The sequence below is a fragment of the Charadrius vociferus genome, unplaced genomic scaffold, assembly GCF_000708025.1.
Source record: "Charadrius vociferus isolate BGI_N301 unplaced genomic scaffold, ASM70802v2 scaffold450, whole genome shotgun sequence".
NCBI lineage: Eukaryota > Metazoa > Chordata > Aves > Charadriiformes > Charadriidae > Charadrius > Charadrius vociferus.
In genome coordinates this window covers 356,077-367,667 of record NW_009646931.1, presented here as the reverse complement: position 1 = coordinate 367,667, position 11,591 = coordinate 356,077, and the positions used below count along the sequence as shown (strand labels likewise).

Below are 11,591 nucleotides of genomic sequence, written 5' to 3'. Positions count from 1 at the left end.
GCTGAGGCCTAAGGGGTACCGGCGCTTCATCAGGTGGTGCTTCTGGTACATGACTTCTTTGCAAATGGAGTGTGTGGAACTGGTTTTGAAACGCCAGACCGTAACCGTGAATGCCCTTACTGAGGCGTGAAAGGTGTTGTCTAACAGGACAGTGGGCCGGTTTGAATGGTGTGTTATTCAGGTGCTTTTGTAGATGGTAAAACTATGAAGTGAAAAGGGAGAGTAAGCGAGGCTCTTGCCCAGTGCTTTTCAGTGCTAAGGAAGCGTTGTATTCTTCCTTCAGATACCTTCTTAAAAAAGGGCTCTGCTACTCTGGACAAATTAAAGGACCTCTGTAACGAAGGGAAAGAACATCCTTCTGTGCTTTTGCAGCTCTATGCGCAGGTAGTGTATGTAAAGCATTAAGAACAACCTTTCAAGAAAATGGACTGTTAGGGAAGAGGGTAAAGCAGAAAGGGATCTCTGTTACTTGGGTGTGTGGAGTCAACATCCATGAAGTGCAGGGCTGTTTTTTTTCTGGACTAGAAGATAAAGTTGATAATAATTGTACAGGTACTGTATGACAGAAAGGGATTTGAGTTCACGTTCACTGTCAACAGTCTTACTATACGTGCAGCTTACTAAACTTGCAGCTTTTGTAAACTAAACGTTAAAAATTACTTTAAAATGGTAATGTTTTATAAACAGTAGCAAGTTTTTACTTTACTGCACACCACTATGATTATTTTACTGGTAGCATTTTTACAGTGTGTACCTTCTTGTTTTCATAGGCTGTCTTAGACATCACATATTTTGAAGAAAACCAGCTTGTGGATGAAGATTTTCCAGAAGAATCTTCCCTGCAAAAAGTTCAAGAACTTACTTGCATTCTTTCAGAACCAGAACGCCTAGTGAGGGAATGCAACATAAATGAAAAAGTGAGTACTAACAGTATTCAGTCAAAGAATTAATTGTTTCATCATTTAAAAATAAAAAGAACTGAGATACGATAGTAGTATTTTTATTTTCGATGGGCAGAATTTAAGATATTTTGAAAAATTTTCAAGTCTTGTATTTAAATAGTGGTTACTGAAAATATTTTTTCAAATAATGTGTTGCATTGTCATAATTTTTCTTGCTAACATTTCATGATTCAATGTGCTTTTGGCAGTTTAAGTCCTAAGTATTAGGCTTGTGCCCGTGACTGTTGATGTTAAGTACAAGATCTAAAGTTAGACACTTAATATAACACTGTTTGCTTGTGTGAGTGTGTACGTGAGCAGTTCAGATGGTTTACTTTTGGGTTAGCCCCATTTATTGGATTTTATTTCAGCCGATCAACATCCTTGGTGCAGAGTTGTTAGAGTGCCTTTACTGGAGAAAAGGAGCCCTGCTTTACATGTATTGTCATACAGCAAAAGAAAGGAGAGAATGGCTACGAGGAAATGTTGCCATATTTAAAAAGGTAAGGAAGATTACGAAGTTCTATGAGCGTGTGAATACAGTTTTAAAGTTTGACGTCACTTTAAAATGGAGCTTTTGTTTTTCCTTTTAAATAGGGGCTTGGGAAATTCATAGTAAGAAGTATTTCTGGCTATCATTAAATTACTTAGAACTTCTCTAAAAGTTTTTTTTCCCCTCATTTTTTAACTGTACTCAGTTTCTTAATGATGGAGTTCATTACTTGATGAAGATGCTTAGCTTGAGATGCCCTCTTCAGCTAAATGAAGATGTCTCATTTCAAGATAAAGACACAGCTAGATTACTCAGTGAAGGTAAAAAAACCCCCAAAACTCCAAAACCCCTACAACTCTCTCCTGTTAATAACTGTTCCACTTTATGAAATGCTTTATTGCGTGTTTCTGCTGTTTGACTTCATTTGTATTAAAAAAAACTGCCACTTTTTAGAACAACAACAAAAAACAGATGAGGCAGATAAACAGGCAGCAATGCTTTCCACTCCCCCACACTTCTTTTTGACTCCTGGATTTTAGGATGTGGCAGTGCTCATTTTCTCTATGTTTTTGAGTGCACTGGAGGAAAATGAACTGAGGCAATGGATGTTTTATGCACAGTGTGTGTGCTTTACAGCCATCCAGTTGTCAATTGGCAAGTGTTGAAAGCACAAATATGACTGCAGAGGGTGCTAGAAGACTATGTTAGTCTTCATGTTTAGATCTAGGAGAACACAGAATTACTGACTTCACACAGGTAGAAAGTACATGCAGAACTGGTTAGATATGACAAACTTCCATTCTCTCTGTCCTCACTTTATGTAGCTTTGCGTAGCTTTATGTAACTTGCATTACTGTAGTACATTTATATGAGGATCTGAGGCTGCATCAGTGTGATGCAGGTAGGATGGTGCAGTAGGAAGGGGTTTTGCAGGTAAAACTGCTGGTGCTGAGGACGTGACGTACACATTATACGCACTCAAAACTAGTTCTAGCTATGGGGGGATGGAGCACCTTGCTTAGTTTCATGTGAAAGTGGCATTGCTCCAATTCAGCTTTACAACACAATGCCAAGTTCAGTAACAGATTTGTAGGTTTATTTAGCAGGAGGTTTTTTTTCTGTGACCGTGGACACACATACATGGCTTTCTATTCAAATATTAAAGCTGCTGCTGGTTAACCTGAGTTAAGGTGGTGCTCAAGCAGCATTTTTTTTAGGCTTAAATTGGGGGAGGCACAGAAGTATTCTAAAATAAATATGAATAATCATGCCTGTGCTTAATGTATTGTAAAGAAATACTGAAATTCTCAAAGATAAATAGGCAAACACAGTTATCAGAATAATATTTATATGGAAATCTGAAAGGTTTTAGCACTATGGAGAGGCAAAATGGATAGAATAATGAGCAAGGCCTTGATCCAGGTTCTCTTCTGGGCAGTGTCAGTCATCTCATGGTTAAAATTTGTTTTTTTAATGTACCTCTTTCATAGGCTTATACTGCCTTTTTGGAATTTTTTTCCAGTATTACTGAAAAAAATTTTGAAGTTAACAAGCTGTGTACTTGCATATAACAGAACAATAAAGTACTTGATCTGACTTATTTTTACAGGTATATTTAGTGACACTCACTTACTGGCAATGATGTACAGTGGAGAAATGTGCTACTGGGGACTACAACACTGTGGAGAAGGGAAGCAAGAAATCCTTGGGACAACAAATTCTGTGTCTAACAGTGACCTGGGCTGCGGATCACAGAGTGTGTCGCTGGATTTCAGAGAAACGGGCAAAAACATGTTAACAAAGTATGTGGCTGTATGTGAGGGACCTTTAAATGGCCAAGGGTGGAACACAACAACTGCAAAACAAATGTTGTGTTACTTCGTGAAATCCCCCAGCTAAAATATGCTACTTTGGCTGTGCTGAAAGAAACCTTGTGTCTGAAGAGCACGCTTAGGGACGTGATCTCTGCTTCAGTGTCTGACTGTTGTTCTTATCAAAATGTATTCTTTTGTTGCATTAAAAACATGCATTCAGAGAACTTCTGGAATACAGGTCCAAAGTCTAATCAAGTCTTTCTAGAAAAAATAATAAATGACTGTGTCATAAACTCCACGCAAGGATGACTACGTGTCTCTCCGCCCTGCTGGCGCCGACGCACTGGATCAGAGGGGCGGTGGTGACGGCAGCAGGGCTCAGTGCCATGGCGGCTGGCAGAGCAGAGGAGCGGGGCGGTTTGGAGGCGGCTGTGCGGGGTGGACTCCGCATCCTCCGGGAGCGATGGATGCGGGGGACCCGTGAACACGGCGGTACTGCCGTATTCACGGGTTCCCTGCATCCATCGCTCCCGGAGGACGCGGAAGTGGTGAGTGCCCTGCAGGCGCTGCCGGTGAGTGGGGCCCGGTCAGGGTGGGAAGCTAGTCATCCCGCCTCTTGCATTTCCACTTCTTGGTTCCTGGGTCGTTAAACTGCTGCTCTTGGTGGTTTTCAGATTGATGTGCAGCTGAACATCATGTCCTTCCTCTCACCCCAAGATTTGTGCCGTTTGGGAAGCACGAGTTGTTACTGGAGGGCGGCTGTGCAAGATCCATTGTTGTGGAGGTATTTTCTCCTCAGGGATCTCCCCTTTTGGACATCCGTTGATTGGAAATCACTCCCAGATGTGGAAATTTTTAATAAAGCCTTTTCAGAAGACAGTGATAATGCGCTGTATGATTACATGACAGTGTAAGTATCTTCATATTCTCTTACATGACTTAGTAATATCCAGCCCACGGGCATGTGTCATATTTACAGTAGTAAAGCTGTGCTGTAAGCCACTGCTTAAATTTTGATGTGTCTCAAATCCATTGTTTATTTTGGAAATTAAACTTTGTGATGTTTGACAGTTTGGTCAGCTCTTTCTGTTTGGAATTCAGGAAGGATGTAAACAAAAAAAGTCAAACAAAAAATTAAAGCTTTTTGTAAATTGCATGTCTGCTGTGCCACAGAAATACAGTCATTTTGGAAGGTGTGCATACTGTTGATCTTGATAAAAAATGTGTTCTTTGCTCTCAGTACAATGGCAAATGATTTCTTACCTTAACGAAGGTACTAAGGAGTCTTCAAAGTACAGCAAATGGAATGAATCTCTTTCCCCCACCCCCTCCCTTACCTGGAAGACCTAGGGGAAAAAAAGTGCTTTTTTTTTTTTTTTTTGCATTATGCACAGAATAACAAGTGGTATTGCTTTAGCTCTGGTCAAAGGCCATAAGACCAAGACTATGGTTTCAGCTAGTATAGTTGAAAAGTGTAGCAACTCTCATAATGTGTTTGGTTAACTGAGAGCAACTCTTAAGACAAGCGGATTATTCTGTGGGTTTGTTTGTTTTTTTTTTTTTTAACTTCATTCAATTCCCTTAATTAATTTGCAGGTTGGTTTTTTTTTTTTTAAATTTGTAGTTAAATTTTAGAAAGGTGATTTCATGAAACAGTTTCTTCATGGTGAGTGCACTACTGACCTCTGCAATCTCTGTGCCCTTCATCCCCACTTTACAGATGGGAAAGACACACCCAGAATTTGAAGTGCAAAATATCTACTAATTTTGAACAATGGATTTAAATCTCTAGGTCTGAATACTTCAGAGCATTAGTTATTTGAGAGCACCTGTCACTGATTTCCATTGTGTCTGTGAGCACTCGTGGTTTTGCTGATCTCAACTGAAGTATCTAGTTGGGTTGTAAAGGAGCACACATTTAATGTTTCCTTGCAGTGGTTTGTCCAGCAGCAGCCTACTGTGACCACAGAAGCAAAGACTGAAGCTGCTTCACTAGGATGACTGTTACTTCTATGACTGTTACTTCTTTCCCTTGATTACCAAAGACTTTTCATGCCTTCCAGCTTCTGCATCAAGTGAGCACATAAGCATGCAGACAACATCTGTCTCATTTCACAACATGCATTCTCTGTGCCTACAGGGGATATGGTCCTTTTCAGGCAGAGTTATCTGTTTCATAGTTAATAAACACAAAAGTGGTCTAATTGAGGTTTGAAACACACTCCAAAGTCTCATATTTTTTTATACTGTATTTGACTCATCAGCTTTGATGTTATTTGACCAATAGTGTGTATTCAGTGAGGATGGGGGAATGTGTTGTGTTGTTTTGTTTTAGTTTTTAATGTAAACAAAAAAATCCATATATATAAGTGTAGAAAGGTCCAAAAAGTCAGCATTTGGACTTTGAAAGGACTGATGCCTTTACCTGCTTTGTACTGGTGCTTGAAATAATTCATTTGGAACTTTATCATTTTTGACCTGTGCTTGAGTTGTACCAGTAACAGAGCATGAGAAGTGTGGGACCTAAATCAATTTATGTTGATTGATTAATACCTCTTTTGTATTTTGTGTTTAATTTCTAGTTGCATCTATTTTACACAGATATAAAAAAAGCTGTCCTCAGAGTAGAAGAAGTTTGAAATCAAGCCGTCCCCGGTATGGGGCAGTGACTTCCTTTTTGCAATCACTGGTCACTCAGGCAGAACCTCGCTTTGCAATGTTTGGGCCAGGTTTGGAAGAGCTGGATGACTCTTTAGTGCAAAAGATGATGACATGCCCAGAAATTCTGCTGGTAGCTGGCCTACCTCAAAGACAAATTCACGGTAATGCTGGTTTTGGTTTTTGGCTTTTTTTGTTTTGTAAACAGATATACCACAAAAAACATTGGGGGAGAAATAGAGAAAAGGGATGCTTTTTTCTGCTCTTTTGTCTCAATAGCACAATGGTTCAAAAAAAAAGTATTTTCTCCCTTTGTGTTTATTCAGAGGGATAAATGCAATGAACATTTGGGATAAAATTATAGTTGCAATGAATTTATGATTAAATTTGCACAGAGGGATGATTTTGCTCCTTATACTTCTATTTTGATCCTAAATTCCATGTCATACCTGCTGTTGTAATGAATAAAGGCAGACAGAACTTTCTTTAGATACTGCTTGCAGTAAGCATCTAAAAAAGACATTTGTGTTTTTACACAGGATTTCGAGACTGATCCTTCATATGATTCAGTCTTGTGGTGTCAAATGGTGTAAATTTCATTCAGAAGAGTTATAGGAGCAGTTGAAGGATTTTTTTCAATGTTTAAAACATAGTTTTGAACATCTCTAATTTCATTGCAGTCCAAATCAGAGATAAAAATGGATTACTTTTTAACTAATGTTTATTTCAGCACAGCAGAACTGAAATAATTAAATTGTATTTATAGAAAGCGTGAAAACGTGATTTCTTAGTGTTTTTATCTTTTTTCTCTTATGTCCTTTTCAATTGCTCTGCCAGTTTTGCTAATACATGCAAGTCTAGCTCCTTTCTGACTTAGGTTTCTAGATTCAAGTCTAAGTATCGGAAACATGGAAATGCCTTGTTGTTTTCTTTTAGTACTATTGAATTGATTTTAATTAAATTAATAGTCTGATCAATTAGAGCACATATAAAATTTAATCATAAAACAGTAAATGTGCTACCCCTTACAGCAACACCTAGGCTTGTGTATGTCCGTTTTATAGCACCATTGGAATTTTCAGCCTACCACTTAGTTATATTCAGTAACCAAATAGTTGTAATCTCATATATTAATTTTTTCCCTGTAGGAATTGGATCAGGAGTCAGTTTTCAGTTTAATAACAATCAAAAACTCAATATTCTGACATTGTATTCAACCACCAGGTAAGATTTGTTCTCCATCAAAAACCAAAAAGTACAGTTTCTCGGTTATTTCATACTTTTCCTCATGTCTTTGTCATGTGATTTTTATGGCTGCATTCACATGCATGGATATCCCTTATAAACTGAAGCTTCAATGGGTATCTTCACTTTTTCTTTCCTTCTCCAACTGCTAAATTTTCACGTGAAAATAATAAACTTTTCCCAAACTTTATACATAGCAAATTTGTGTGACAAATACATAATAGATGCTTCTATCCATCTTGATACCTTGATTGATTCTTTTTTGAAACACTATATAAACTCATCCTGGGGTATACTCTCATATGCATCTTGCAGATTGCTAACCATGTGTATATGTACACTAGAAAAGAAGGGTGGGCAGGAGATGGCGGGGAGAAATGAAATGCTTTTGCTGGCTTGGATCATTTTCATGTCCCTTTCCTGTGCTTGCTAGACTCTCAAAATTGAGTTTTTGCTTTCTCAGTTAACGTGAATACTGAAATATTGAAATATCTTTCAGTGTGGAAAGGAGGAGAGCAAGGGCAGAGCAAGCTGTTGCTGTGAATAAGATGTTCTACCAAGAGAACACCATAGCAGGGGATCAGCAGGCCATGCACTACAGTGTAATAGCTCAAGTTAAAAAGGTGTGCGAAGTAGTTGATGGATTCATTTATGTTGCTAATGCAGAAGCTCATAAAAGTAAGGGGTTTCTCTTTATTTATTTATATTTTATGAATGATTGGAATGTCATAGAAGATTGCAAAGAATATGCAATACATCAAAATCCATGTTCTTAGTCTTTCAAAATCTGCTTCATTAGTGCTATTTCTTCATGGCTTATCCAGTTGAAGGGGTCCCCTATTCTAGTCACTGTCCCTCAACTGCCTGTGAGGTGTTATGGCCCCCTTCTTTCATTTATGGCAGGTACTGATGCAGTTGCTGTCTAAGCTACATGTGGGAAATCATCTGGATTTGAAAAACAAAAACCAAAAAAAAACCCTGGGCCGGGGTAGAAAAGGAAGCCTGAAATGCATTAGGGGTGGTGTAATAGCCTGGAAACAGAACCTTCACCAGGAAAACTGCAGTAAAAGGTGCAATTAGTCCAAATCAGGATACCAATTCAAGTCAGGAGACTAATGCAAATACCTATTACGGTAATTGTCTTTACATCCACCAACTTTAAATGGAAGGAGAGGGCTAGCTCAGAACAGAAGAGGGTAAAAAAAAATGTACAGGAATATAGTAAGAAGAAAAGTATGGTCAGCAGGGAAGGGCTGTGGACTGTACAGTGTGTGAGTATTTCTTAAGGGCTTGTTGCAGTTTTGATCTCTGTGAGGTACTTGGAAAATGTGCTGATGTTAAGAACTGGAAAAAGCTGCCTGTAGAATCTATGGAGATATTTAAATAAGATCTAGAACATCTTATGAACATCTTATGAACATCTGTGTGACATGAATCCAGACCCTCCAGCCTTGAGATAAGCAGAACTAGATAATTTGGCTATGTCCCTTCCAGCCCTGTGTTTCTTCACCTTTGAAATCTTAAATATTTGAAAAGTATTAAAAAAAAAGTTCTCCTTGGGATTTGCATATATTTAATACTCGTATATTAAAAATTGTTTCTTAGAGCATGATCGTCAAGAGGAACTGGCTCGTATTTTGGCAATGATTGATCCATCCCTTGGGCCTCCAAACAGACCTCTGCTAGTTTTGTCTTGTGTCTCTCACGTTGGTGTGAAAAGAATTCCGTGTGTTTACATGGCACATCAGTTGCAACTAAATCTGCTACGTCAGCCCTGGATGGTACTTGCTTTTAAATCTTTATTTTCTGTTTCTTTGTGGCTTAAATTTAATTTAGGATTGTGGTAGTTCCTGAACTGTACCTACCTAAGCAAGTGTGCAGCTTTCAACGCTAGTACGTGAGCTCTCCACTTAAGTGAAGAATTTAGTTTCTCTGGTCCTCTAAGATGAAGCATTAGCCTGTCTGAACATAGAGCAGCTAAGTGGCTTGCCCAGGAACACACAAGAAACTTCAGATGGAGTCAGAACGTAAGGAAGGATGAAATGCTGGTCTTGAAGGAAATAAGAAAGCTTCAGTTAATTTAAATCTAAATTTCGTGAGTCACAACACGAGGCCTTGGACACAAGGTAGATTTTCTGCCATTTTCAGGAGACTGTTAATTGTCACTTCTTGACGTGATGAATTGAGTTTTTGACAAATGAGGTTTTACCTAGCATGTGAGGTCCTGAACCTATTCTTTTATGCTTGCCAAGCACATTATATATCAGTATGGCTCAGCCACACATAATTTATTTTTGGTGACATTGTGTAGCCAAAGAATAGTACTTAATCAGAAAAAAACAAAATCCTGATTTGAGATAATTCATTTGTTTTCATAAGGAAAATGTTGGCAGGCTTTTTAAAAAAATATAGTTTATAATAGCCATTTTATAATACATTACAAAATCTAAGAATTAATAATATGCATTGAATTCTAAAGCTAGCAGGATTTTTGCTTTAAGAGTTACAAGAAGAATTTTCAAGTAGATTCTCATCCATAGAGGAAGTATAATGTTCCAGAATAGCTGATGGAACAATTGAGATAAAATTCACTTTGATACTAAGAATGCAAGGCTTTCCTAATGGTTCTTATAATTAATTTTGTAAAGAGTAGTGTTTTCTTTTTGTACCTTACTCTTAAGAACACAATTTTGTCTAAGAGACCTTTAAACCAGTGATAAAAATTTAGTTTTGATATAAGTATTTCTGACCTTAAGGATAGACACGGAGTGTTATCTCTAATACCTGAGCTTTTTTTATTTTTACAGGTGCAGGACACTGTAGCTGCAACTTTAGCTGGATTGCTAAATGGAATTGAGTGGCTCCTGGAAGAAGCAAATTGTAAAAATGCACAGTAATGGAACCATGCATTGTTTTACTATATAGAGACTTTGGTGTTTTGCAGTTCAGATGAAGGGAGAATCTTGTCCTGACAGAGCGCTGTCAGAAGGCAGATCTAAAAGGCAAAGCTGTATACATTTCACTGCACTTACTTTAATGTTCTTCCGACTGTAGTCCTGAATTAAAAGTACAAGTAGGATTGCCTGGATTACAGCAGCTATGAAGAAGTGATTTTGGGGGGCAATCTGGGTGTTTTGTTTTTTTTCTTTCTTTCAAGCTGGGACCTTTAGGGTGCAATCTTTTCTCAATATATCTGATAATCTAATCTCTGTAAATATACCTAACACTAGGCTGGTTTATCAGCACAGCCCTTTGGCATGCATCGTGTATTTAGTAAGCGTATTCAGGTGAGATCTTGACAGTGACAGTTCCCAATCAAAGTAAATATACTGTATGTTGTACAGTAGTAAGTTGACAAAAAGACAGTATCTTTTTCAAAAGAGTAAATCCCCCTGTATTTTTCCCAGAAACAGTGCCTATACAAGAAATAGCACCTGTGGGAGAATTGTCAGCCCAGACCAAAATTCTTAGAAGCAAACAAACAAACCGCCACATATGAATGGGTTGTTTCTTGTTTGTGATCTTGTGTGTTAACCAACCACAAAAGACTTCAGCATCTTCTGCTTTCTGTTGCAGTGAAATTATTAGCTTGAACTGGACGTGCCTCTGATGTCACGAATAAATGTTAAATAGAATAATTATTACTTCAGGATATTTGTTGACTACATGGAACCTATCAGTTACTCAAATAGTTGTGACCATTTGTAGATGTGAAGTGTACTTGGCTTGAAATTTTCTGCACGGTTGCAAATACTTTTATAAAAAGGAAAAAAGAACATTTTAGAGCTGGAATTGCATTTGTATGTTGATGTCATTTGGAATAGTCCTAGTCTTCCACCTTTTTAATGATTTTTAATTATTGTATGAATGTTCAGAAACTTCCTTTGGATTTTCTGCCTGTGCATGTATTTTTTTGTTCTGGGTTGTGTGGTTTGGTTGTTGGTTGTTTGTTTTTTTTCCTTCTCCACATAAATGCAATGGTCTCACATTTTTTTCTTGGTGCCTAGATAAATGGCTACATGGTGCACATTCAGCTGTAGCTGCTCTCAATCTGGTATGTGCGTGTGATGCTCCACACAGCTATGTCAGAAACATTCCATTTGAGTTTTTTGGTCTTTAATGAACTAGGACAGACACAGGAAGTGCCTCTATTTTTTTTTTTTTTCATATTTATTCGCAATTAACTCAGCTTGCTATATGTCTTTGTATGTCTTCTAGTCTTTGGGGGTTTCAAGGGAAAATCAATGGGAAGCTATACCATGATAATTCTGTGGTTTATCCTTTTTTTTTTTTTTAATAGGATATGTGTACTTTACCCATTAAAATAGATAAGACACAAAAGATTTATGAGTATTTGGGGGAAAATTCCATGTTTTGTGGCTGGGTTTATGTGGCTTGCCTGCTAGTCATAATAATTCCATAGTGAATTATATGTAGAGG

At 37.8% G+C, this 11,591-nt stretch overlaps 2 protein-coding genes across 2 annotated transcripts in view; both read left to right on the top strand.

Moving 5' to 3' along the window:
- Window positions 1–3,333, top strand: part of LOC104295001 (chromosome unknown open reading frame, human C5orf51) — a 7,731-nt gene extending 4,398 nt beyond the window's left edge. The window contains exons 2-6 of the mRNA XM_009894703.1: window positions 284–384; window positions 771–917; window positions 1,313–1,444; window positions 1,640–1,754; window positions 3,044–3,333. Of these exons, the coding sequence (XP_009893005.1) occupies window positions 284–384; window positions 771–917; window positions 1,313–1,444; window positions 1,640–1,754; window positions 3,044–3,333 (785 nt within the window). The remainder of the gene's footprint in view (window positions 1–283; window positions 385–770; window positions 918–1,312; window positions 1,445–1,639; window positions 1,755–3,043) is intronic.
- Window positions 3,334–3,634: 301 nt separating this feature from the next.
- Window positions 3,635–10,048, top strand: FBXO4 (F-box protein 4). The gene is made up of 7 exons (XM_009894662.1): window positions 3,635–3,820; window positions 3,923–4,158; window positions 5,850–6,070; window positions 7,055–7,130; window positions 7,651–7,829; window positions 8,757–8,932; window positions 9,959–10,048. The coding sequence occupies exons 1-7, from the start codon at window positions 3,635–3,637 to the stop codon at window positions 10,046–10,048; spliced, it is 1,164 nt and encodes a 387-aa protein (XP_009892964.1).
- The last annotated feature ends 1,543 nt before the right edge of the window (window positions 10,049–11,591 follow it).

What these genes read in the sequence shown, in the direction of transcription:
- FBXO4 (XM_009894662.1), top strand. Translation starts at nt 3,635, where the DNA reads ATGGCGGCTGGCAGAGCAGAGGAGCGGGGCGGTTTGGAGGCGGCTGTG. An exon ending in ACATTGTATTCAACCACCAG is followed by an intron (nt 7,131 to 7,650) that starts GTAAGATTTGTT and finishes AATATCTTTCAG; the next exon opens with TGTGGAAAGGAGGAGAGCAA. An exon ending in TGCTACGTCAGCCCTGGATG is followed by an intron (nt 8,933 to 9,958) that starts GTACTTGCTTTT and finishes TTATTTTTACAG; the next exon opens with GTGCAGGACACTGTAGCTGC.